Genomic DNA, 27,778 nt, shown 5'->3' on the forward strand with positions numbered 1-27,778 from the left:
CTTTTAGATGGTTTATCAAGCATATTGTTTTTCAAAATGATCTTTTGCTGTACTCCCTGGTAATGAAAGATTAAGATGTCTGGATAAAGTGTTTCCTTCAGCCTTGCTTTGCAAAAGCAGTAGCTACAAGGAAGGCTTGTGGACTTGGGGACATAGCAATGATCAGACTGGTCTGGATCTACAGTCTGTCTAACTGACCAGCTCTTTTGCTGACAGAACCCAGACTTTGTTCCTTTATGGAGAAGTGTAAGACCCCAAAGTGTGTGAGGGAAAAGGACCAGGCTGCTTTCTTTCTAGGGAAATGCAGTCCTCTGCCAGACATCTCTGGAGACTCTGAGACTACCTCTTCATCAGCCCAGACCCTGATCCTCAAAGTATGTTGTTATTGTGCAGTAATGTCTTGCTTTTCCTCTTCTCCTCACCCTCCCCTTCTGTCTAGCCTTGTGGCCTCACGTGTGTATCATGTGGGGGTGTCCAACAGGATTGTCCCCTTCACCATCCTCCTTCCCTGCCCTTGGTGGCTCTCCCTGCCCCTCCGGACTCAAAGCCTCACCCCTCTTGTGTTCCTGTGTTGTCGCATAGGGAGTTTGCCCGTTGGAAGGTGAGGAACACAGCCATCGAGCGGAGGGACCTGCTCCACAATCCACTGCCCCTGATGCCTGAGTTTCAGAGGAGCATCCGCCTCCTGGGCAGGAGACCCACCACGCAGCAGTTCATTGATACCATCATCAAAAAGTACGGCACCCACATCCTCATCTCTGCCACCCTGGGAGGTAGGTGGCAACCTGGGCTGTTTTCTTACGCGGGTGTCAGTGGTGGGGTGGTGAAGGCCAGCACCTGCAAACCTTGGCCGTGTTGGTGGAGGCCGGCTGGTAGCATAGAGCCAGGCTGCAGCTCCGCCAGCCAAAGCCCATCTCATCGTCAGATGGTTTGAAAATCCCCAGAGCACGAATAGCCTTTGCAAATGAATTCGCAGCGCAATGCGCACGAGTTCGGCATCTGTGATGTGCGTGCACCTGCGCCGCTCTGACAGCGGCGTGCGCGTACTGCTGCGTGTCAAGATAAACATGCTTCATTTAGCCGGGGAGCCTGTCTGTCATTCCTGTGCCCCTCTCCTTAATTTGACAATAGTGTGGGTTGATCCCTCTTCTTTTCAGAATGAAACCAAATGCAGGAGGGAAAAACATCCTTTTTTTGCCGGAACTGGAGGAATTTTAAAGAGCTCCAGGAAAAGGGAGTTCAAGGAGTTGGGCAGGGAGCAGGGGAAGAGATGGCCAGAAAGGCCTGTGCTGAACGCATGACTGAAAGCAGTAACATGAAGTAGACTTTTGAAAAAAACCAACAGTTAAGTAAAATTCAAAATGTATATGCAAGGACTGCAGAGAGGTTTACGTGTGCGAGCGGAGTATGTCAGTGATGACAGAAGACAGTACTGTAGGGCCATTAATCCATGTGTGTGCACTGCTATTGGTGCTGCATAAACAATTCAAGTACCGAGTATTCACAGGAGGGGTGAAAATCAGCAACTCCTCTTGATATTTGCTGCTGATTTTTTTTTTTTTTCCTCCTCTTGTACTATTTTTACCATTCTTTACCCCTTCGGGGTGTGCATTTAAATGCCTTTCTTCTGAGAACTACTATGTCAGAGGGATTCTGTGGTGGTAAAGGGTCTTAATTTTAGTACAGAGTTTGTTGCTGTTGCTTCTTCTAATGTATCTGACCTCCAGCCTTGCCACATTGTGAAGTTTGTAGTGAACTTTGAGGAATTTGTGGCCATCTGTCTGTTCCCAAAGCATTCTGCAGACACTCGGATGAGACGTAGATGAGATTAGATGTGTGCACATGATTCATGCACAAATTAGGTGGTAGGTAAATTGGCGTGGTTCCACTGAAGTCAAATGGCCTCTCATGTGGCAAATGTCCTTCAAAGAACCTCAGGCTGCTCTTCCAGCCCAGGCATTCAAACAGTCTGCTCCATCAGCAAGAAATGTGAAAGAAAGGAGGTTTCCACGCACTGAAGAGTACGAGTGACTGCCTGCATCAGGCCTTAATGAAGTCTGTGTAAAGATAACTCCTTTTTATTGAGGAAATCACTTTTCAGGACCATATTTTACAGAGCCCAAGCCAGCCAAGTAAGAATCCAGTAAAGTGTTGAGAGGCTTTTTTGTGGGTTTATTTTTCTTTCCATTGATATGCCTTTTTCTTCTTGCCACTCACATCTGTGGAAATTCAAAATAAGAAAGACCTTTGCTGGTAAAATATACTTTTAATTTTGCCTGGGTGAGGTTGTGAATTATTCACAGTGGCTTTTTTCTTCTCCTGATCTTACAACACAACAATTTTAAATATGTAGGGGCTTGTAACGAGAACTGGTGTTGGAGAGGAGTGCTAAATGCTCCATTAGCCCGGAGCATGGTGAGCAATGGTGGGGGAGAAAAGAAGGATTTATCTTGGCAGTGGCAGTCCCAGAAAAAATGTAGATGAAGCTCAGCATACATTATGCAAAGAGGACAGACTCTAATCACAGTCTGTGGGCTAAACAAGACCACTGGGATATAACAGCAGACATGTCCTGGCACCCTTGCTCTCCCAAGACCTCAGGTCTCCTCAGAAAAGTTACAAGAATTCTGCTTTGGATTACAGTGGTTTGTAAACTTAGCCTGATGTCTTATTAAGTTGCAAACAAGTGACAAACACACAGGAAATTGTTTTGCTTTTAAATGCCAGCTGTTGCATGGAGCCCAGGAGGCTTGATGATGGATCAGGCCAGCCCACCTGAATACAGCAGCTATTTTCACACCTGGCCACAGGAGGAACAGCTCTGATGCCTTTTAACCTACGGAGCAGCCAGGTCCCCCTGGAACCCAATAAAAAACCCAGCTCTGCTCCAGTTTAGTTCTGACAGAGGGATTGGTGAAGGGTCATTTTGAGGGCATCCATGCTCCAGGATGGAGCACGCAGAGCTGAGAGCCAATTTGCAGGGAAAGCCCTGAAGGAAAGACAACTTTGAACATAGCATCTGCTTAATAAACGAGAAATTAAGACTTAATAATGCAGCAAAAGTCTATTAACCTCTCTTGATCTAAGGGTTGCTTTCTCATGCGCACTCTCCATGGGGTTGCTGTGCTTTTCCAGGTCTGCACACAAGTACACAGAATAGATTTCCAGCAACATTATTTCTGCTCAGCACCCTTCACTCCTAGGGACAGTATTTGTCCCTCAGGAGAAGCATCAAATATCTTGGGCTTTACTTTCCTTTCTTCTTCCTCTTCCTCCCAGTGAAGGGGTCCAAACACCTCAGGGAGGAAAAATGACAGCTTTTGTGGGGAAATCACTGATCTCCATTGCCCTAGAGCACAGGCTTCTCTTGTCTGATGTCTAGGAGCTGTCTCAGTTGCTCATTGCCTGCTCCGTGTTGTCTGGGGACCGAAAGCTAACGGTGGATGTCCTGGTGATCTGAAACCAGTGTTACTGCCTGATGCGATTCAGCCCACGCTTCCTGGTTGCTCCCTGTCCAAAGAACCTCCAATCTCAGCATTCCTCTACTAAAATGAACTGGTCTGGACTGAAAAGGTCCCGATTTTTGTGCCTTGGCTATTAAAAGAAGGCATGATATTTTTCCACAAAAAGCTGTTTTTTCCAGTTCCTGGTGGAATTGAAGAACAGTTGATACCTGGATCCCACAGGTTCCTCTGAGAATCGCAGCTAAGGGGAGAATTATCCCAGGTCTTCCCTCTCCTTTCACAGGAGGCAAAGCATCATTTATGTCTGCTGCGTCTCCATGCAGATAAATACTTCCATTACACGAGAGATACAAAACTTTTGGCTCAAAATACAACACTTTCACACTGATCCAGCCTATCTTCCTCCAAACCTCTTGGCTAACTATGCAGACATCCTTGCGGTGGCAAACAAGTTGCCTCATGAAAATTCACAAAGTCTGACCTTCCTTCAAATCCCCCTGTAAAACTCACCTCAAAGACGAAACCTGAAAATGCATTGACAGCAGCCAGGCATCTGGTGTGCGGTGACCGCTGTTTCTCACACTAATCACAGTCATCTTATTACCGTGTGCTTTGCCGGCTGTTTGTCGTATACGCCTGTTGTGTCTCATCAGATACGGGGGTTTTAAATCCTGTGGGACAGGAACCATCTTTCTGCTGTTGTGTGGATAAAGCCTGATGTGACAGAGCCTTGATCCCTGCCAAGGTCTCCTCACACTGCTTAACGCATAATGATGTTAACGGTGATAAAGGAAATCAAAGCTGGTCATCTTCCAGGGAAAGTGTTTTTGTGAGAAGTAACAATGATGATACTGCTAGTACTACAACTTTGATTGTGGTCAAAGGATAGTATGTTATTTTTAACAAAATATTGAAGAGGGAAAGTTTTACATGCCAAACTTCTCCACTTAGCTCCCGAGAAGCCAATTAAAAGATTTCAATTGATCAATTCTTTTGATGAAAAGTGTCGTCTTTCCACCAAAAACTTCCATTTTTCATCTCAAAGCCAAAGGCTCAATCCTCAACATATCAATCGCTTGAAAAACTGAAATCAATAAAAATATTTTGATTTTCAGCCAGAATATTTTTGGCTTCTTTTCAGGCATTTGGCTTCCAGATAAAAGCTGGGAAATTTCCAGGGAAAGCAAGGGGGAGGGCTTACTGGGAGTTTTGTTGCATGTATGCAATAAAAGAAATTATTTGGACAAATCAAACAATTTCAGCTAATATGAATTTTTAAGAAAAGTAAGTGCTTGTTCTCTTTAAAAAAAAAAAAAAAAAAGGCAAAAATGCTGAAGAGCAAAATATTTCTTGGCCTAAAAAGTGGTGGTGCATTTTTTTGACCATGCTGTCATTGCCAGAGGCAATGTATTCATCAGTAGTTCATCTATCAAATCAGAACAAGTACCATTCTTCTCATTAAGAGAGCTATGTAGAAATGGCACATTCTTACCCTAGGTATCTATTCTCTTCATTTATTAAAATCAGAACTTCAGATGTTAAGCATGCAGGATGGTATTCTACCTTTTTACTCCTTCTATAATGCCAGGCTTATGTTAAGAATGAACTGGATTTTAATCTGGCTCATAAAGCACAAATTGAACTTTTAGGTAAATATTACTTCTCGGCTTCATGTCCTTTTCATAGATCTTTTGTTAGATTCAGGTTTCTGCTAATGTTTAGGATGCTATCAGGTCTTAACTGCTTCAGTCCCAGATTCTCTGTGATTACTGGCTCAAAATCACCTGTTGTCCCTTATCTTGCACAATATTTTTTGCTCTCCACTTAAATTCACTGAATGAGACTCTAGGAGAGGAAAAAGAAAGCAGAAAGGGTGGTTGGTTTAACTTAACTTTCTCATTTGCTCTTTCCTCTGATTGCTTTCCTTTACTCAGCCCCCCTGCCCTTACCCTTTTACTTGGTGACTGGAAGCTAAGGAGGTACAACTAGCATTTGTTTGTCCTTCGTACCCACTTACGTACCTATCTCCTATTTGCAACTTAAATCATCATTTGTTTCTTCTAGAAATCAGGTCAGAGAGAACTGCATAAAAGTGGCATCTTCTCTGGTCAGGTGTGCATTGTTCCAGAGGCACTGCCCACAGAGAAAAGCGTTCCTCAAGTGGGACAAATGGTCTGAATCCTTTCTAACAGTTGTGGTAAAACTGTGCTGGCATCCAGAATGTTATCTACTCAATTCAGTGGAGCTGATCTACAAGTGTGGTGGATAGAGAAGGAGGCTCATATATACTGCAGAGGTTCTGGTACTGGTGAGGAAGGATGGGTTCATTTAAGAGTGCTTTAGGTGTCAGACTTTTCTTTCTTCAGGTGCAACATGTGACAACACGTGTTCCTGTTAAGATGACCCTACATGGCAGCCTCCTGGGCCTTACTGAAATCTCCTTTTCTTTCTGCTGCAGGAGAGGAGGCCTTGACCATGTACATGGACAAAAGCCGCCTCGACAGAAAGTCAGGAAACGCTACCCAGAGCGTTGAAGCATTGCACCAGCTTGCTTCCTCCTACTTTGTAGACCGTGATGGCACCATGAGGAGACTCCATGAGATCCAGATCTCTACCGGAGCAATCAAGGTACTGTATGTTGCCTTGGGAAGAGAAAGAAGATTGTGTGTCATACCATTAATGTAGGGATTTGGGGCAGGACTTTTCCAGTCTAGTGAGATGTCTTTTTCGATCACAAGTTGTTTTGTCCCCATGCTGATTTCCCAGATAAATTGTTCTCTTATGGACCTTACTGAAGAATTTATTTCCCCAGAGCCAGTAATATCTGGAAAGAGGTGGGCATTCAGTGTGATGGTTATGTAGGATAGGAGACTTCCACTATGTGTGGCAGTGACCTCTGGAAGGGAGAGAGGGAACAGATAATCCAGATCAGTGATGGAAGTTGGAAGGGAAAGGCAGGTCTGTGAAATGGGCAACCCCGTGCAGCCCAGAAGTATTTTCTTCTTGTGGGTGTAAGACTGCTAAACATCTCTGAGATTAATTTACTACAAGAAAAGGTGAACAACTCAGTGTGGCATTACTGAGGCATCTGGAATGAAACGGACTGAGAGACAGCTTGGGGGTTGCAGCAGGAAGGAAGGGGAGCTGCTCAGAGCATACAAAATAGGGAAAATGGCTCTGCAGACAAAGGCTGCCTTCTCTGAACGCAATCATCTTATACTGGGGAGGGATTTTATTGTTGCAGAGTTCACTCCAGGGAAGGTAATGTGGATGGAGTCATCATTGTTAGCCATTTCTGAAAGGTTTCAGCTCTTGTTATTGTTCTGTGGTGTCTCATGGCTGAGTCTGTTCCCTTCTGGATGGGAAATCGAATTGAGATATTGAAACAGTGACAGCAGATAATCACCCTTTGTGAATTCAGGAAGGGCAGCTCTCCTCCATGGCTGGAAACCAACAGCAACAACCACAGCAACAGCACTGCAGGTCATCTGTGCCTCCATCTATCCTCAGCACAAGGATGGTGTGCACATATGTTGTGGGAGCACTAGGCACCATTGTGGGCTGGCAATCCATCTCTGTATCTTGCTTTCCAATAAGAGAAGCCAGGGAATAATTCCTCTACTGGCTTCTGGTGTTCTCCAATGGAGATCCTCTATGAGAAACATCAATCTGCAAGACCTCATTTCCAAGCCCAGAATAACATGCAGTACCATAAAGAAAACAGATACAATTCATTGTATTTTTTCAGCTTGTGAGTATGCCAAACATTAGCTGTGTCTGTCCGGTGTGGGGCATTTTTTCCCAATTAGGGAAGATGCATTTTCATTGCATCAGATGGTGGCAAGGGGTCATTCTATTACAAGGTCTGAACCTGCCTGGGGAAGATGTGATGCTGCAGTCAAAGGGAACACTCTCTCTTTTCTACATCCTCCATAGGTAACAGAAACTCGGACAGGCCCCCTGGGCTGTAACAGCTACGACAATCTGGACTCTGTGAGTTCTGTCCTTCTGCAAAGCACTGAGAGCAAACTCCACCTGCAAGGTAGGGCACAGGAATGAGGGAGATGGTAATACAGGGCATGGAGTGGGGGGGTGAAATGAGAGAGGGGTGGCCTTTTTCCTAGCCTTTTCCCCTCCTCTGTTTGCTGTGACTGCTGCCTTCCCTGTAAGTTCCCAGGCAGGACTGGTGGCTTCTGGTGGCTTCATATGATGCTCAGCACAGCAGAGCCAGGGCTTGACAGGGACTGAGCTAAGGGCGCAAGGAACTGCAGACTGGACCCCAGTGAAGCGTCTGGGTGTCCCCTGCCATTGAATTTTGATGGACTTCTGAGTATTATACATACACCGATATAAATAAATGTGACCTTTTCCATTAATATTGAAGGGGCATTTTGTCCATGTCTCTCTTTGTCCCTCCCAAATTGCTGATTTGCGTAAGAGGTTTGCAGATCAGCTTTTCGGAGTCTCTAATGACCGTAATCTTTCGGAAAAGTCACAGAGGTTTTATTTGGATGCTAGAAGCCATGGCTTCAGTCCCAGTTGGGGAGCTAGTCCAGAAGTCAACAGATAGAGGTCATGACTGAATTAATAAATAAATACATGCTGGTTAGCAAGAAGTCAACTTGAGTAGAAGGAGGAAATTCACTGGGCGTGTAATTTACTAAGGTTATTCCCAGGTTTTTGACAAAATAAGGAAATGTGGGATTTAATTGCTCATTTGCCCAGATGGTTTTATTTCTGGAATCCTTGTACTTGCACAAATTTTAATTTTTCAGATGAATGGGCTACATTACATCTTCTGCTTTGAGTATAATTTGGCAAGTGCTGTTTTAATCTTGGTTTCACAGAAACTGGGTTTCATTTACCGAGTCGTGTTGTGGATATATTATTATTGTTGTTATTATTTGCCTTTAAAAATAATAGGCAGGTTGTTTTCACTATTCCAGTGATTATCTAAATCACTGAGTTCTGGTTCTTACCTAATTAACAATAAACAATTTGAGGCTTTTTATATACTGTGATGACGGCTGCTGGTAATGAAAACCCAAGGATGACACATGAGGTAACTAGGTAAAAAGCTAAATAAGCAGACAGCTTGGTTTATAGGCAGACAAACTGGTAAGCAGGGAAATCAATAGATCTCTATTGGCTCTCTGATCCTACAAGAGAAGAGAAAAAGCAAGATGCCTGGGAGGGGGAAGGAGGCGGAGGAAGAGGGAAAATTTAGGAGAGAGAAAGGATGTAAGGTGGATGAGGCTATGATTTCTGGTGGGAGCAGACAGAGGACCTCAGGGGTCAACTACATGTGGGTTTCATGGAGCTTCATGGCATAACCCAGCCCAGCGAGAGGCCAGACCCCAGCCAAGGGGGACAGTGAGGAAAGGGAGGAAGGTAAGAGCTCTTCCTAATAGAACAAAGTGACCTTTAAAGCTACACCTGAGTGTTTTCCGCCTAATCTGGAGTGTGGTTCTTGGGATAATTGCCCAGGATCCTTCCTCTGCTCTGAAAGGCCTCATTAGGAATTAGTCACAGGGCTGCAGGTAATGGATCGTGACCGAGTCTCCTCTGATCTGATTAGCAGCCGAGCATGAGCTGCTGACAGAAATCCATGTTACTACCCTCATGCCACTCTGGCTCCGAGGCTGGCTCAATAAAAGAGCAGCATCTTCGTGACAGGGAGAATTTCTGTTTCTGAACTTGCTTGCTGCCGCGCAGCCCTGAGAGTCATGGTTTTAGAGACGTGCCCTTTAGGAGATGCAATGGCCAGACCCGGCGCTAAGCTACCTTCATGCCTGCATGTAGGATTTGGGAAGGTCAGCCAGCCTAGAGATTTTGGGGAGGACCTGGATGCATACACAGCGCAGGGTGTCTGGTTCTGCACCTGTGGTTACGTGGACAGAAAAGCATCACTTTTTATTTATTTATAAACCAGTATGTGGACCCAGCATGCATGTGCATCTGTGCCAAATGCCTGCACTGGGGTATATATGCAGGTATGCTTATCACAGTAGCTCAGAAGCTCTTTTTCCTAGCACTACCTGGGGGCAGGTTCCCTGTCCTCTGCATGGGGAGGGCTGTGCGGTGATGCAGCCTCCGCTCACGGGATGGGGGGGATCCTGTTGTGGGCCGGGGTCTCACAGGTGACTGCACTTATTTGCACTTCGTATCCTCCTGTCCCTGCCACCAGCACGAAACCGTTCCTGCGCCTGCCTCTGCCGCGGCTGATGCACAAGCTGCCTGTGCTGCCTGGAAAAGGAATAAACCAGAGCATGGCGGGGGGAAGATGTTAACAGCTCTACAGCAGTCTGGTGGGAAACAGGAATTTGTGTTCCCTGGGAAAGTGTCCTAGGCTGAAATTTGAAAATTCGAGTGAAAAGCAATATTTTGAAAAGTTTCGGGAAACTAAAATTCCAGACATATCCTCTTGGACAGCGTGACAGTATATGTCAATATTGCAACATGGCACTATTTCAATAAGGTAAAATCCTTCTGTGCTATTCTAAACATTGCAACATCAAATGGGAAATATTGCATATTATGTGGTTTGTTACGTCAAATATGGTAATAGAATATGAAAATTTACATTACAATTAATATTCAAGTCTCTGCCAAGATGGGCAGAGCAGTAATGACAACACAAAACATTTCAGCTTTTCAGCGAAACAAAATAAGGAAGCATGAAAAATACATTTAGACCTTTCCCTGTCAAAAGTGTTTTTAGAGTCAACATGCTCTCACAAAATGCTTCAATGAAACTGCATTTTCAACAGAAAACTCTTCTGTGGAAAATGTTTCAAATAGCTCTAATTTAGAGCTGGGGAAATTTACCTCTTTTAATGGAGGAAGCCTTTTATACACAGTCCAGAACCAAACATCTCTCTCTAACAGTTTTTCTGGGTCAATTAAGGACATGTTCCCTTGTCAGACACTTCATATTCTGCCTGTAGTTATCTAAGCCTAAACGTATACCAAATCCGTGCTCCTCTTAATTTTTAAAGGGGAACTTTTTACAGAGTGGCAGAATTCCTCCTTCTGATCAATAAGTTACCTTCAGAACTAAGACGTTCTCCCTAACGCTTGTCACCAGCAAACTTACCTTCTGCATGTGTTATCAGCTCCTGAGGCTGCTGCGGAGGATGAGCCCGTTCCTTGTGCACCCTGGCTTGGATTGAGGTGTTCACCCCATGAAAATGGGCCAGTATCTCAGTCTTTAAGATCAGGTTGCCCCCCTGCTCGGCTGGTGATGAGCTTGCTTTATCAAAAGGCAACACTGAAAGATTAAAAGTAATTTTTTTTTAATGTTTGCAATCTTCAAAGAAAGTTCTTAGAGAACAAAACAGCATCTTGGGATGTTTTATTAAGGTCGTGGTTGGCAGCAGAGCTTTCCCAGCTAGCATGGCTGGCTGCAAGCTGCTCTGTGGGGCTGGTGCGCTGTTACAGTCTGTGGGACTACAGCTTTTCTGCTTTAAAGGTGGCAACTGAAGCACCCAGAACAGTGGTCTCAACCAGTATGGCCGTCTTACAACCTCATGTTATAAAGCTTACCTTAAAAATGATTAATCACAACTGTGCTTTACTGACAGCTGTAATCAATTCAATTTCAGCAATATTTAGTCACTGGGCATGGTACAGAAGTACGTATGAATGATGGAGGAGGGTACCAGGAGTGGGTGAGATCCTACTGGCCCAAATCTTGTAAAATATCTTGCTAGGATGTGGTCACAAGGATGCTCAATACAAAACCAAAAATGTTGATATGAATCTGCCCGTGTCTGGGAATGATGACAAATGTGTGAATATTTATACATATATGTCAAAGTACAAATGTGAAAGCAGGCGTGGTTGTATTTCAGTAACCCTAACACTGATTTCTTCCACAAGGAAATTCCTGGCTGGAAGATCTCTGAGTCGCATGTAATCCCTACGGCATGTTTGCAGTTTTAAAGTTAGGGCTTTGCATTTGGTGTATGCACACTCGTGTTTCGATGAGTAGCTGGATTTGTGTGTCACTTGTTCCTGGTCTAAGCACATATTTGAATATGTACTGCTTGTTAAATACTACAATTAACTGCATGGATTCCAGCAGAACTGCTTACCTGATTAAAGTTAAGTATTTATAGAAGCGTTTTGTTGAATTGTTGCTAAGTGTACAGGGAGTCTGATTACCTCTTAAACATGAGATTTTTTCTTACAAAAGAAGGTTATCCTAGAAATGTTTTTTAGAAACGATGAGTTTTATGGACAAAAAGCAAGCATCCACATGAGGCACTCTATAGTGTAGGATGGGGCCATGTTATATTTTGGAGATTACAGGGTATTCATGTTTCTGCATTCAACAGATGCTCCTTGCCATGGGAAGTGCTTTCCCTGAAATTTTAGTTGCTTTTTTTACCCCTCTCCACTCCAGAAAAAAATCTCCAAAGCCAGTATCATTTGTAGTTGGGATCAAGAGAGTATGTCAGTGCTGTTGTCCAAGTTAAAATTCAAACAGAAAATATGGTGAGCTGAAGAGCCTGCAGGCATTTGGGCCTCATATTCAAAGGTTGGAGGAGCAACCAGGGCAGGTTGCTCCTCCATGAAGCAGAGAGTGGAAAGATTTATTCATGGGCCTTGGACCGTGAATAAACAGGGTCAATGCACATCAAGAAGTCCAGCCTGCTCTCCTGTGAACTTGCAAGGTCAGTGAGAACTGCAGCCCTCAGGCTCTCCAAGCCCCTTTTGTAGATCTCAGTTCTCCAATAGTGCTCCACTTTCTTTCCATCCTGAAGGAAACTCTTGGAGTCTGGCAGGTGGGACCATCCCTAATGTCAGTGTGAAAGTTTGAGAAGGGACCGTTCCTCTGTGGTGGTTGCTTCAGATAAATCCATGCAGGAGACTGAACTTCAGTCCTTCCTGAAGACAACATGAGGAAAGCTGAGCTTCTTACCGAGAAACATCTCAGGAAAGACCAAAATGACCTCAAAATGCTGATCCTCCTTAGACTAGTTTTGAGGTGTTCGCAGGGATGCTGTAGACTGTGGTCAGCCCCTTGCACGTTCCCTCCCTTCCCTGCAGCGGCACTGCAGAAAAGGCAGCAGGATCTACACAGACGCAGTGCCTCCAAATGCCGGGCTTGAAATCCTTCCTTGTGCAAGTGTCACAAACGTCTTCTCCAGCTGAACGTTGCTCTGCGTTCATCCTGCCTGCCGGCTGCCCCTGCTCCACGCTCGACTGCGAATTAGTTCAGAAAACGGGGCAGCTTGCTGCCACCGGCCATGGTGCTCTCGGAGACTGTGCCCTGGCAATAGCAGGAGGGGAGAGGAAACAGAGGTCCCTCTGCCTTCAACACCTTCCTGATCCCCCAGGCTTGGTCTTCCAGAGGGACCTTGTCAAGGCTGAGGTGTCTCTGTGGAACCAAAAGCAAAAGGGTAATGGGGGTCCCTGAGGCACCGCCTGCCGCCTTTCTCTTGTCTGAGGTGAACATGACCCATCAGAGATGGGCCTGAACTCCTGAAAGGAGTCACAGCCCTTCCTGCCCTTCCCGCACACTCTCATCCTCTGAATTATTGTCTTATTTTCATTCCACTCCAATGAGCTGTCAGCCACGGATACAGTAATTCAGCGCAATAGAAACACAAACAGATGGGTAATTGACCCGTGTGCCTTCATTACACTGGAGTTCAGCACTGCTGTTCAAGCCATAAACTCCTTTATCTGCCACTCTGAAATCCCTGGGCCTTTTACAAGGAAGGCGAAGCGGGCCAGGCTTCCCGCGAAAGGCTCGCTCAGAGTTGTTGTCATCTCTGCCTCGTGCGCCGCAGATGCTGACGGAGTCTGACAAGCAGGGCTCGCCAGGTAGAAGGAAGCGGCTGTGAATCCTCAGGGACATCTGTAGGGAGCCCGGGGACAGGGGCTGGAGAAGGACGGGAGCGAAGAGCACGTACACTGTACACAGGGCAAACACTTAAACTGTTATCGTGTCCTCTGGTACCTGAGCAAGAGTACACCTACACTAATGCCTGCACAGATGGATGGATACACAAACACTTGCTATGGAGAAAAAGACATGGGGATAGATCTCTCGGCTAATGTAAATCTTCAGGGCACCGCTGAAATCGTTGGCACTAAATCCATTTGCACTTTTATAGGATTTGGCAAGTAGCCTTCCTAGCAGGGAGCGAGCTGAAAAGACTCGGGTACCCAATTCCAGTATTTATACTGTGGGAGCTGGGCACTTAACTCTGCAAGGGTCTTTTATAAATCCCTGCTTGTATTATTTTCCTTTCTTCTATTTTCTTTTCTTTCTTCTTTTCTCTTTCAGTGTGTAGTTTCCTTGTTTCTGTGGTACCAAACCTATTTAGTCTCTCTCAAAACAGGTCAGAACAGCATAATGCTCATCACTTCTGAGCTAGCACTTGGTTGCAAAGTATAAAAAAAACCCCCACCTGGGAATAAAGGAGGGTTGCATTCAGATGCTTTGTATTGTACTGGGATCCAGGACTGGGATGAAGGGGATACACTGGGCGTTGGGGAGGGGGAAGTTACTTGTCACCCTTGTCTCACAGAGCAGATGGGCTCGCAGCTAACTCGCCACTTGCGCAGGAGGCATGCAATTTGTACCCCACCTTCCTTACTCATGGCAGCTCCGAGAGAAATATCCCAGCAGTTTTTAATTCCTCAGCATCGCTTTCCCAAGATGTTAATGAAACAGGTTTTGAGAAGAAGAACAGATACCTGAAATGACTTTTTTTTTTTTCCCCCCACATCCTTGCCTCTTGTTTCTATGCCAGGTCTCCAGATCATCTTCCCTCAGTATTTACAAGAGAAGTTTGTCCAGTCTGCCTTGAGTTACATCATGTGCAATGGCGAGGGGGAGTACATCTGCCGGAACAGCCAGTGTGGCTGCCAGTGTGCGGAGGAGTTCCCGCAGTGCAACTGTCCCATCACCGACATCCAGATCATGGAGTACACACTAGCAAACATGGCCAAGACCTGGACAGAAGCCTATAAAGATCTGGAGAATTCAGGTAACCGAACAAAACACATTTTCCGATTGATTTGTTTCAAACAAAGCATGTTAAGAATCCTTTCTTCCCTTAATATAATGTTCCAGTTTGGATAAAAAATAGAGGCTATTGAACCCAAAAACGTGATCTTAGTCTTGAGGGAGTGCCTTTTTTTCTCTATACACATATAGACAAAAACACACACCACGCGTAATTCTATGTATAAAGGGATATTTTCCATGGAAGAGTTTGTTTGATTAAAAATCTGGTTTTTCGTACTAAACCAGCTCAGAATCTCTCTTTAATAGTTCTACAGAGAAACTTCCACAATATAAATGATGCAGAAATTGCTTTTCAGATTTGCATGAATGATTTATTCTGCTTTGGTGAAAGGCAATTCACAGAGAGAGAGCACGGGCCAGATGACACCTCATTTGAGATAGAGAGGAGAAGGGAAAATGACTTCTCTCTCCTACAGTGCCGATGTCTGCTGTGTGAACATTTCTCTTCTCCCTTCACTTTCTCCCAGTGTGATGCTGGGGGTGTCAGCGGAGTTTGTTCCACACTGATGCTGGTAACACCCATAGTAGGTGTGCAACATCACTCTCAAGGGCTTGAGGTAGGAAAGAGAACAATATTATCAGTGCAATTACATCCTTTCTTTTAGCAAGTGGTCTGCCTATCCTGCAGCCACATGGACACTAAACAGAACTTAATCAAGAACTTCTTATCCCTGGGCTGCCTCTCATCTCTTAGTGTTAGCCAGTTACTTTCCAACACATCATTTTTAATTATTATTGTCATAACTGTCCAGGTCTCCATGTTAGGAAAGAAAACTATGAGGAAGGGAACATCTAGCTCCATTCAAGGCATTGAAGAATTCTTCTTCAGAAGTCTTCCCAGCAGCAATTTCGTTCTTCGTGTTGAAGGTCATCTGAATCGCTTTAATGGTTGAAGTGAAGTGGCCTATGATGTTTCCTCAACAGCCTGTTGAGGACTGCTTCATACTTCAATATGTGGACCCTGCTGGTGTGTCTGCTGCTGCACAGATTCTTATGTCCAACTCACGCTGTCAACTTGGTGCTCAGCTGAGCAAAGTCACAGTAGTAGTTAATGGCCCAAGGCTGATGACCGTCTTGACAAGAGCCCCCCATATACTTTGGGGAGCCACAAGGCTGGGGCAGTTCCAGAAGTAGGTCACTAGCTGAAGCGGCTTTCTGGGAGTTTCTATAGATTCATGGATGGGGTGGGTACAGCAGGGCAAACCTGAAATATGTGGATTTCAGCAGCTTCTGCTAGCTCAGTACTAGACAAATAAGGACTACTGGCAGTGCCTGCCAGCACAGCTTTGCCACTAGTTACCTGTTACTCGTTCCTAGTTCTGGCACAGGATCTTCACACAAGATGCTCAAGAGCCACACATGTTGGCCACCACTCATCAAACCCCTTTACATTCCCAGGGGATCTAACCCAGACACTTGGAAGGTGAGAGCCCTATGGAGAGAGAATAATTACAGTCCCACAATGATTGTTTTACTGTTACATTCTTGTTGCACTTGATCTAAGCAAAGACTGTGGTAGATAATTATATGCAGGCTCCCTTCCCTTGAGATTTCAACCGGGGAAGGTGTTTTTCATTTGCCATGTTAAAGTGACATATTGCAGTGCAATTCTCTGCTGTGCTGTAGCCATGTTCCACCCAGGGCTGGAGGCTTTTCAGGGCTAGACGGAGTGATTATCTTTATGTTTAAAGCTGCTGCATCTCATTCATCAGTTTGTTGCATCATGCGTGAACTTATCCTTTGAGATGAAAGTTGCTATCACAAAAGAACGTAGTATTAGTATTTTGCTTCTTTGTTTTAATAAATATTCCCAATAACTAGAGGATTTTCTTCATAACAAACAGCAGAAAAGAAATCTCTAATGACATCTGAAGGCTTTTCCAATAAAGTGGGCTGAAAGGCACATGAGTGCTCTGAAAGCAAATACCATTTGCACAGGAAGCTGCTGATAGCCTAGAAGATCTATATTCTGTTTCTGATCTGTGTTGGATTCCTATGTCAATTTGAAAAAATCGTGCAGGGCGAATCAAGAGTTGGTGTAATTTGGGATAGTATCTTCAAAGTCAAGGAGGCTGCAGTGATGCTGCTTTAAATCAGCTCAGGAGCTCTCTCTTAGTCCTGTGCTTCATTGCTCATGTGCCTTATTCTTGGCATTTTAGTATGGCTGGCCAAAAAATTCTGTGTCAGGACTGTGATTCTGGATTTTAAAACAGCCTTTTGATTAAAAGTCATAGGGGTCTTTTTACAGCACTATTGCTTTCTGATAAAAATGTGATTTTTTTATCTGAAAAGACAAGCACTGGAAAAATGAAAGTTTCATCTTTGAAAGAGATGTTTGACGTGGCCATTTTGCTGTGGTGCCACCATTCTTCTCCAGAGGCGGGACCCTCTGCCCCGAACCACCTGCGGTGATGAGTCATTGCCACGGGACTGCCTGCAGGACTGGGTGACTCTGCAAAAAGAGGGGCCACATTGCATTATGGGAGATGTAGTCCTAGCCATCATCAACATTTTCTGTGCAGATAAATAAAATAAAACCAAATGCAAACAGCCTTATTAGTTAATTGGAAATTCTCAGGGTTAAGAATGAACTATTCCCAGAAAGGTGCAAGGCTTAGCACAATGCAGCCATGGTCTTGGCTGGGGCCTCCAGGGATAGTTAAATATAAATAAATAATGAAGAAACTATTCTTTTTGGAAAGTATTTTCTTTTTTCACCCCCCCTTTTTTAAAACAACCCCATACAGCTTTTATTTTGCTCATTTGTTTTTCCCCCAACGTTGCACTGCAGTATCAAAATGTGCACACAGCACTGAAATTTCTCCCTTACCCGTCTCTATGAAAAATGTAGCACATTCATCATCAGAGGGAAAAGAGCTTGGTCTTTTGCACAAACAGGCTTTTGAGGAAATTGATTTATAAGGGGCGGGAAGCAAATGCAAGGCTTTTACCGCTGAAAGGTACCAGGAGTAATCAGCATGGTCAACAGAAGCAATTATACATGATGATAGTTTCAGAGGACCACTGAACAGGAGAGAATCATTTTTGGGGAGGAGAAGGGCACTGAAAGCAGCATTACAAATAGAGTGAAAACCTGAGAGATGATTAAAAAAAAAAATCTCTCAGTTATCTTTGGGGAAGAAAGGAGACAAGCAGATGTCCCATGGATCTTGATAGTGCAATGATGATGATTATTATTATTAGGTGCTCAGTTTCACCATGTGACGAGTAGGACATGAACATCCATTTACCATCTATATAATGATGGTACTGACTAATGCATAGATATCCTTTGTTAGGCATTTAAGCATGAACTGCAAGTTGCTGAATAATAGGAAATCTGTTATGCAAATGTATATAAGCTTTGTAGAATAGGTTGTAAATTATCTGGTCTGATTTTCTCCAATAATTCCATGGATTATTTCTTTTTTTGAAAAGATATCAGCCTTTACAAGCTTTCATTTTTTGCCCTTTTTTTGGCTATTGTCCTCTTTTCCTTCTGAAAATAGGGTGAAGGAATTTTTAAAAAAAAAGGATTAGGAAAGGAGGAAAAATAATGTAGATAACTTACAGGAAAAGATGGCTGCATTTCTTTTTGGATACTTCGTGGTGTTTATGGCAGGGCGTTAGTCCACCTACCTCTAGAAGCAGGACTACCACCAGCACTAGATCAGTCAGCCACGGTTTTGTCTAGCAAAGTCTAAAATGAGAGATTCTTCTACATCTCCGGGCAGCATGTTTCAGTGCTGCATTACCTCCAAGTGAAGAAGTTTTTCAATAAATCATTTGAACTTTTCAAGCTGCAAACTGTCTATTACTCCTTGTTATAACATCTGTCTCTAATAAGAAGAGTTTCTCTCCTTCGTATTTGTAAGTACCTTTTAAGTACTTGTAGGCTGTAATTAGATTGCCCCTTGGCCTCTCCTTCACCAGATTAAACAAGTGCAGCTACCTCCACCTGACCTTGTAGGACTTGTGCTCCAGGCCCTTGACCATCTCGGTAGCCCTCAGCTGTGCCCTCCCCAGTTTCTCAACACCCGTCTTTAATTGGCGTCCCTTAAGCTGGGCAGAGAAATGCAGGTGCAGCCTCAGTAGTGCCAAGAAGAATTAACTTCCCTAACCTCCCGGATTTAGCCCAGTATGCAGTTTGTGTTATTTCCAGTGAGAACATAGTGTTGACCCACCTTCAGCATGGTGCCCACCGTAACCCCCAGGACCTTTCTAGCAGCTGGTATTCAACTGGTTGTTTCCAAGCCTGTATTGATGCGTGGGGTTGTTCTGCCCTGGTGCAGAGCTTTGTTCTTTTCTTTATTGCACTTTATGGGGTTTTTGTTGGCTCACTGCTCACGTTTCTTAAGGTCTCAGTGTGTCAAACATAGTTTTCTGATATCAAAAATTGGGTTATTTTCTACTGAGAAAGTTGGAACCATCTGTTTGTTCCATACGAGGATGTCCCAGCCTGGTAATCACAGTCTAAGCAAACTATACTTCTCAGTTAGGAAGAAAGGGGTGCTCATAAACAGAAAGAGTATCAGATTTTCTGTTTTGTGATGAAAAAAAACCTCAGACAAACCCTACATAATGTTTTTTCATTATCAAACAAAATCAAACGGAAATAAAGTGATCACAAAACAACATTTAACAACATATTTTTGGATCAATTAGGTTTTTTCCTTTGGCTAAAATTGACACATTTTATTCTGACTTTAGCCCTGCAAACTATTTTATTTTATTTTCATTGTTACATAAAGCAACTCATTTAACTTCAAATGAAGTTAAATGAGAAAAAAGAATCAGAATGCTCTTTTTAAAAAATGAGAAAGCAGGATATTTTAACACAACCCAAACCCTTCCTCTGGGGATTTTTTAAAGCTTTTTTTTCCCTTTTTTTTTTTTTTAACAACACAACTGAAGTGATTTGACTTCAACAACAAAAGGAATTTTAGGAGCAGCTGAAAAACAATTTAAATGAGAACTCTTTAACTGACAATGATTACAACTCCCTGCTTTTTGTTCATAACCCCTAGACTGTAATCCCATGCTCCAGGCAATTTGCTCTCTCTTTTTCTCCATCCTGTACATATTAACCATATTGTTTCACCCTAATACTCTCCGGGTTTCATTTCCCATACGGGAGCAGCAACAGCCATGGAATTAGTGAGCTTCCTGGGGCAGAATGACAGACCAGTGAGTTAATGGACATCACCTTCCTTTAGCAGAGCATTGATGGCCTCATATATCATTGCTGTTTCTCTATCCTGCTAATAAAAAGCTTTGTAACTCTGTTATAGTTCAGAAACCTCTGTATTTCTCCACATTTTTGTGTTCTCCAGATGAGTTTAAATCCTTCATGAAAAGGCTACCTAGCAACCACTTCCTGACCATTGGGAGCATCCACCAGCACTGGGGGAACGACTGGGATCTGCAGAACCGCTACAAGCTGTTGCAGAGCTCCCTGGAAGCCCAGCGCCAGAAGATCCAGCGCACTGCCCGCAAACTCTTTGGCCTCAGTGTCCGGTGTCGGCACAATCCTAACCACCAGCTGCCTAGAGAAAGGTACCTTCATCCTTCATTGGGGATGGGTGTGGTGCGATGGGTGACTGATGGAGCTGAGCCTGGGCTTGGACCTAAACCCAACAGCCTAAGTGTTTGGATACAGGGTGTGCTAACATGGAGGTCTGGGCGAAAATGGTAAAGTCTGGAAGTGGGTTGAAATTTTTGGAGGTGTAAGTAAGCTTAATCACATACCTAAGCATATTCACATCCCTTCTGTGTGGTCCTACCTACCCAGGTGAAGGGCACCCACTGCTTCTGTAGTGTTCCACAAGATTATTACAGGGCTGACATCAGCCAGCCACGCAGACTAAGCTGCTTTTTAAGTGGTCTTGCATCACATACCACAGCCAAGCTTTAAGCTTCCATTCGCTGTTCAAGTGGATATATGGAGTACAAGATACTTCAGCCCGTTTTTGAGTTGTGCTCCTCAATGAATATGGCCAGAGTGAAAGAGAAGCTTTAGTTTCACTTGGAATACATCGCATCTCTTCTACAAAATGCAGAGTGAACCTGCAAACCTGCACTGACCAGAAGCCTAGCAATGTTATTACAGATGGAGAGGTAGATTTTCCATTACAGCTATGGCAACTATTGATATCCAATAGTCACTTCCTGCTGGCTCCTGTCAGCCCTGACCTATGGCTGAGTTTAAGTTAGCTTCCAATCATTTTTGGAGACTTGCATCCGTGGATTTTAATAAACGTTTCTTGCTGTTTCTTCCTACATTGTCTGGAGTGAAGTAACACTGAAAATCTAGGAAAAAATGAGTCCAAGTAACTTTTCTTCCATGCTTCTCTTGAAAGGGTCAGGCCAAGTTAATATTTGTAAAGGAACTGGTTTTTCACCTCCTTCATTACCTAAATATTTAATCTCAAGAGAAAGTAAACTGATTGACTGCTGTGTCCTGTTATCATCCAGCCCCCCGGCCGCTAAGCACGCTGAGTTTTAATTTCATCACTGTGCAGCTGAGGAAACTCTTCCAGGGCTTAACAACTCTTTAATTACCAAAAAATCTCATGTTTCTGGACAAAGACTTGATGGACTTACTAGGGATGAGGAGAAATATCTATTGAGTTTAAAAGATTATGAAAAAAAGTCTGGAGAACTTTCTAAAATTGGCCCGTTCCTGCCAACTAGCTGAGTTGCTATAAACAGGCGAACTGGTGGAGGAGTCACAAGCGTGTCCAGGCATTGGTTGTGCCACAACAACAACAAAGTGAAGCAGCAGCGAGCAAATATCCAGCCAACCATGTTGCTGCAAAGCAGTCAGATAAATATGTCTTTAGCATTTCTCTTCTATTTTAAAAAGTCAGGCACGCAGAAAGGGAGCCTCCAACTAATACTATAAAATCTGGGGGAAGGAGGACGAAATGGATGATGGCAGCTGAGTTTTTAACTGACTGATGTGTTTGATTTGTTTAAGTCAACACCACCAGGCATATTATAATTTCTTTTCTTATGTCATTCCGCATTTGTAGCTAGGCAAGGGAGGGGCTCGGTAGACAGATGTGTAGCAGAAGAGGTATTCATTTCATCATTCTTTTCACAGGGCTTGGAAACACTCTGATTTTCTAATTGTTACTGAACAGAACAACAGACGCTTATCAAGCATGCCAGTGGCTTTGAAAGGATGGAAAGGTTTTATTAAGAGCAAGCCGCTCTCTCTCTTTAATGCACATAATAGTTAGCCTACTTTATATATTCAAAAGCAATGTAAAAAAGAAACAGGATTGCTGTTGATTGTCAGGGAAAGGAAGAGGTGTTTTTTCCAAAAGAAAGAAAGAGTAGGGATTTTTGTAATTAGGCTGATTCTCCATGACCTTTTGCAATAGCTAAGAAGGAGGGGGGAAAAAAAAAAAAATATATATATATTTGCTCTGCACTGCTTTTGCTTAAAAAACACCTCTTTGCAGGCAAAAAACACCTCTTTCAAAAAAGAACCCACTCCTCAGTTGTTAAAGCTTCAATGTTGAATATGTACCTATAGTTGCATTTTAAAACTCTGGATGTAAAATATAAATAACATCCAAAGGAGGGGGAGTTTGATACATGTTCTGGGCTCCAGCCAAATTGTCATTAGTTAAGAATACCTCTCACAGCTGCTGAGAATAAAAATAGCTTTTTTTACTTCACTGTTCCATACAGAAAGCCCAAAGGTACCTCCACAGCAGCTAGTGCTGGTTGGAAAGTGAAAAGTGAATTTGCAAAGGAAAACTTGTTAAATCCCTACCTTTTTTCTTGCAATTAAAAAAAAAAGAATCTGTCCTGCTGGATCGGGTTTTTGATTGGGTTTTTTTGTGGGTGTTTGTTTGGTTTTTGTTTTTGTTTTGGTATGGTTTGGTTTTCTAATCAGCTCAGACACCATCTACAACAAAGCTGCATCTTTGCCCCAAGGGACACCCATCAGCCTCTTCCCCTCCCCAGACCTGATTAATCCTGAAAGATGACAAGTCAGGAGGAAAGAAAATTATTCATCACCTTTCTGTATAATCTGACCTCTGCTTCTGATCTGAAAGCCCAACACTGTCCTGCAAAACATTTTTTTGCCACAAGAGATAGGTTTTAAATGGTGAAACAGCCCTGTACGATTACCTGGCTCCCAGTCCCCAGCATTGCCAGGGGAGGACTGCACGTCTCCAGTGAGCAACTGCAAGAAAACTGCAAAACAGCTCTCACTCACATCTTTGCTTGGATGTAATTATTTTCATTTTAGTTTGGAATGTAAGATATTAAAGTTGAATGTAAAATTGCTTGACAGTGACCTTTGAAGACATTCCTTTTTTTAATTTCACATGCTCTAGTACTTTATACTTTGAACTGGCAGAACTACCAAACATCAGGCAAAATAACTTTTGCAATGATATTAAGAGGGAGAAAGATAAACTGGTGACTCCTTAATGACAGCGAAAATAATTAAAATGAAAACCAATGGCTACTCTGCTACTGGCTTTCAGCTTTTAAACAGTGGTTCTTTCCAGCTTCCTTGTGCCCTGACGTCCCTTGGTTACATTCACATGAGTCTGAGCCATGTCTGGGGTGTGTGTTTTAAGAAGTTACCTCCTGTCAGCTGAAGGGCTGTGACTGGTCCTGCGCATATTCTTATCCTGTCCCAGTTACAAGACAAAACGGGGTAATTTATACCACTTTTCCTCTCTCTCACTCTATCACACTTCCGATTGTCATGTTTGTAGCCGATGACCAGCTCTGCCCTGGATTCTGCATTTTCATTTAATTACGTCCTTCATTGCTGCCATCAGCAGATGGTGGGTAGCATTTTTTTTTTGTCCTACTTGTGTCTTTGCCGAATGCTAAGACATATACACACCCCCTCCAAAAAAAAAACAACCCTCTTTCTCTTGACCTCCTCCCATCTTTCCTCTACAAAGTTGATCTGGGGAACAGGAAAATTACAAGTTTCGATTGCAAGATATCAGATGAGACTCCTTTCTCGTTTTGCTCTGCTGACTGTTAGGAGAAGAGAAGGACAGAAGGATAGCATTTTTTTCCCTCTAAGAGCACACCTAAGACAGACAGGATATGGTCATCTGACTCTAATTTTTATCGTGTTCCCTGTTGTATAACCTGGTAGTCCTTGTCCCACAAACTCAATGGCATTATCAACATGTAAAACCTGTGTAAAGCATCAAGTCAGCACTGCACAAATACACTGGGAATCCTGTGTGCGAGCGAGTGCATGAGGAGATCAGGAGAGCCACGTTCACTTGCACAGAGCTGGAATTGAGATCTGTGCACGGTAGTTGCTCAGCGTGTGTTTGGCTGTCGTTTGCGTATGCAGCTGTATGAGGCTATTGGCATCCGTACAAAAGTGGCGGCAGTACGTGCACACAGGCACACCTCTGACAGCGCCGAATACCTCATCAAACCCACCTCAGAAACCACCTTTAGTCCTATGAGCAACAGTTACTACCTCATCTGGAAGCCCAGTACCACAAAAAGCAACAAACTTGACCATGGAGAGAGCTGCGGAAATCAGGGAGATACCCCTCCCCTCGCGGACAGGGGTAGGGGTGCTGAGGGGGTACCTGATGGAGCTGGACATTTACCGTCTGTCTGCCAGCAGCCTGCTGTCTCAGCCTTCATTTTCTTTGCGCTACCGGGCTTCCCCCTGTCCTGGTCTCGGTAGAAATTACAGCAGGAGCTAGGGACAAAGCTTGGGGCTACAGGAGATACTCCCTTCAAAGCAACCTCTGATTTTCATTACTGTCATCAGGCCCAATCATGGGAAGAGGCAGCATGCAGGAACCTTGTGCTTCCCTTCAGCAATTCCCCCAGGCCAACGAACCCGGGCAGCCAGTGTGCGCATATTGGAGGGTTGCTTTGCTTTTAGTTCTTCCTCTACTTGCTCATCATCCCTCAGCTTCATGCTTAGATTAGTGGTTAGAAGCAAAGAAAGAAGCTTTCAAGGAGGTGCATGGAGGAATCAAGGTGGGCTCACAGCACCTTAGGGAGATTGAAACTTGGAATCTGGGTGCCTTGCTAAATTCAAGTGCATTTGGCTGGCTTTCCAAACAGGAACTGCAAGGCTTCAGATGGGGTAAAAAATATTTGTATTGCTGAAAAAGTGAGCAAAAATTCACCTATGAGCAGAAGGGGGGACTCGGTCCCTAGGGGATGGTTTTGAGAGTGCTTGTGGCTGTCAGCAACGTGTTTTGCAGTCACACTGCTGTGCTGTCCCCTCCCTCCTGAAGCAGAGCTGTCCTAGAAACCAGGAGGAGCCCTGTGCGCTTCTTCCAGGGACCAGGGCTGTCACCGTCTCCCTCTACAGCGGATATTTATAGAGGTCACTGCCTTGCTCCCGAGCTCACCAGCCAACCTTCTCTTTTCCACTAGCAGGAGAGCTCCTGTTAGATGTGAATAGGGGAAAGAGACCCTGGCAGCCCTGTACCACAGGAGGACTGTGAAAATTATCTCTTCCCACATCCAAGGCTTCAGAATTTTCGTGCTAATGCACTTCCTTCTTCCTCACTCTGTCTCTTTTTTTTTTCTTTCACTCCGTTTCTTCCTGCTTCTTTTTATTCCTGCCTGTCCTGTCTTTCAGTTGTTGCTGTTGTTTCAGTTTTGCCCTTTCTCCAACCCTATTCCTCCTGCCCACTGCATTTCCCTCTCATTTTTCCTTTTACCTGCACATTTTCCCTCTCTTTCTTCCCCTACCCTTTCTGCTTCTGCTTGTTGATTATTTCTTTCCTTCTAGCGCTTTCCTGTTTTACACTTTCATCCCTCCACTTGCTCCCTCCCCCTAATCATCTTGCTGTTCTTTGCTGCTATATCATTTAATGCCTTCTTTGATACAGCCTACAGCTTAATGATTATTCGGAGGTCAGGCGATGCAGGTGCCATGAATTTCACTAATCCAGCTCTGAGAGCCTCTGTCCATAATCACTCCTCCTGTTCTACAGGGACTGAATCCTAATTTGTCATTAGCCAGTCCTCTCACTGCAGCGCTACCAAGAACTTTTTGCCCAGAGGAGACAATGAAGTATTCATTAGCTGGGGGGGAAGGCGGAGGGGAGGGAGCAGGCGGCTGAACAGGGCATTCTGCTGAGGGCTGCTGAGAAAGGAGTCGCTGTGCTGAGACTTCCCGGGGTGGTGGGGAGGGGGGAAGAGGGGGCAGCAAGGCAACATTGCAAGTGGGTTATACAAAAAGCAAACGTGGGTTACGGTGTCATTCATTAGGAGTCATTCCAGGGCTGCAGGACGTGGAGGTGAGGGTGCTGATATAGCAATTATGGGAGTGGTGGGGCTTGGGAATGGGCAAGTGTGGCTGCTTTTTAAGGGGGGAGGCTGTAAGAGGAGGTTAATTAGCAGCAGGTTTTTTAAAGGAGAAGCTGTTCTAGCAGTTCTGTCTCTATGCACCCTGACTTCTGCCCTCTTTTCTGCTGTTATTGAGCTCTGCACCATAAGCAGAGGTTACTACTGGCTTTGCCTCATCCCATTACAGGTCTGGTTTTGGAGAGTGGGGGGAATTGCCAATGACACGGAAAGGAGTTTTCTCCTGCTCACCTAGAAGTTATGCTGACTTGCAATGTCTGATAGCACCTCAGCTGCTGGCATGGCTTTATCAGCTCCATTCCCATGGTTGAACTTTGTCACTTTGGCACTGATGGGATCGTTGGTGGGAGACTGTGCCAGTCTCAGCTCCTAGAACAGTGTGAATAGAGATACTTCAGATGATCAATCCTAACTATTTCTTAGAGGGCTTTTGTTCTCCACCAAAGGAGTAAACAGCAGATGAAAGATTCAGTCTCAGAATAGACTGGAATAGCTCCCAGATGCCATGGCAGGGCATCAATGTTCTGAGAGCTCTGCCTTAGATATATCCCTGAGAACACTGTGGCTCCAGTAAAATGACAACACCAAAGACTCTGTGAGGCTCTACAATGTTAATGCTTTATTCTTCCTACCTGCAGGACAATACAGGAATGGCTTACTCGGGTCCAGTCCTTGCTCTACTGCAACGAGAATGGGTTCTGGGGGACCTTTCTGGAAAGCCAACGGAGCTGTGTTTGCCATGGTGGCACCAGCCTGTGCCAGCGCCCCATCCCCTGCATCATAGGGGGCAACAACAGCTGTGCTATGTGCAGCCTTGCCAACATCTCTCTCTGCGGCTCATGCAACAAGGGCTATAAGCTTTACCGGGGTCGCTGCGAGCCTCAGAACGTAGACTCGGAGCGGAGCGAGCAGTTCATCAGCTTTGAGACGGACTTGGACTTCCAGGACCTAGAGCTGAAGTACCTGCTGCAGAAAATGGACTCTCGCCTGTATGTGCACACCACCTTCATCAGCAACGAGATCCGCCTGGACACCTTCTTCGACCCCAGGTGGCGCAAACGCATGTCCCTCACCTTGAAGAGCAACAAGAACCGGATGGACTTCATCCACATGGTGATCGGGATCTCCATGCGAATCTGCCAGATGCGCAACAGCAGCCTGGACCCTATGTTCTTTGTCTACGTCAACCCGTTCAGCGGGAGTCACTCTGAGGGCTGGAACATGCCCTTTGGGGAGTACGGCTACCCGCGCTGGGAGAAAATCCGCCTCCAAAACAGCCAGTGCTACAACTGGACCCTGCTACTGGGCAACCGGTGGAAAACCTTTTTCGAGACCGTCCACATCTACCTACGCAGCCGGACTCGGCTGCCCTCCCTGCTGCGTAATGAGACTGGCCAAGGGCCCGTGGACCTTTCTGACCCCACCAAGCGTCAGTTCTACATCAAGATCTCGGATGTGCAGGTGTATGGCTACAGCCTGCGTTTTAACGCTGACCTACTGCGCAGTGCTGTGCAGCAGGTCAACCAGTCGTACACGCAAGGTGGGCAGTTCTATTCTTCCTCCTCCGTCATGCTCTTGCTGCTGGATATTCGGGACCGAATCAATAGACTGGCACCTCCCGTGGCCCCAGGGAAGCCCCAGCTGGATCTGTTCTCTTGTATGCTCAAGCACCGCCTGAAACTCACCAACAGCGAGATCATCCGTGTGAACCACGCTCTAGACCTGTACAACACCGAGATCCTCAAACAGTCAGACCAGATGACAGCCAAACTCTGCTAACCCGGACTTTTCAGTGGACATATTGGTGATCGATCCTTTTGCTGTAAAAAAATAAAAGAGAAAAAAAAAAAAAAGAGAAAAAAGTAAAAAGAAAGAAAAGTGGGGGGAAAGTAAAGAAAGGGGGAAAACCAAGATTTGTAAA

General features: G+C 44.6%; 1 protein-coding gene across 1 annotated transcript; it reads left to right on the forward strand.

The window, feature by feature from the left end:
* Positions 1-582: 582 nt before the first annotated feature.
* BRINP1 (bone morphogenetic protein/retinoic acid inducible neural-specific 1) lies at positions 583-27,716 on the forward strand (the record flags this gene model as incomplete). Its single annotated transcript, XM_009576352.1, has 6 exons — positions 583-773; positions 5,923-6,092; positions 7,401-7,506; positions 14,234-14,470; positions 19,845-20,067; positions 26,496-27,716. Coding segments are annotated over 6 exons (2,068 nt in total), but the record flags the coding sequence as incomplete, so codon positions are not given.
* Positions 27,717-27,778: the final 62 nt, after the last annotated feature.

This window comes from Fulmarus glacialis, unplaced genomic scaffold (genome assembly GCF_000690835.1).
Source record: "Fulmarus glacialis isolate BGI_N327 unplaced genomic scaffold, ASM69083v1 scaffold37364, whole genome shotgun sequence".
Lineage (NCBI taxonomy): Eukaryota > Metazoa > Chordata > Aves > Procellariiformes > Procellariidae > Fulmarus > Fulmarus glacialis.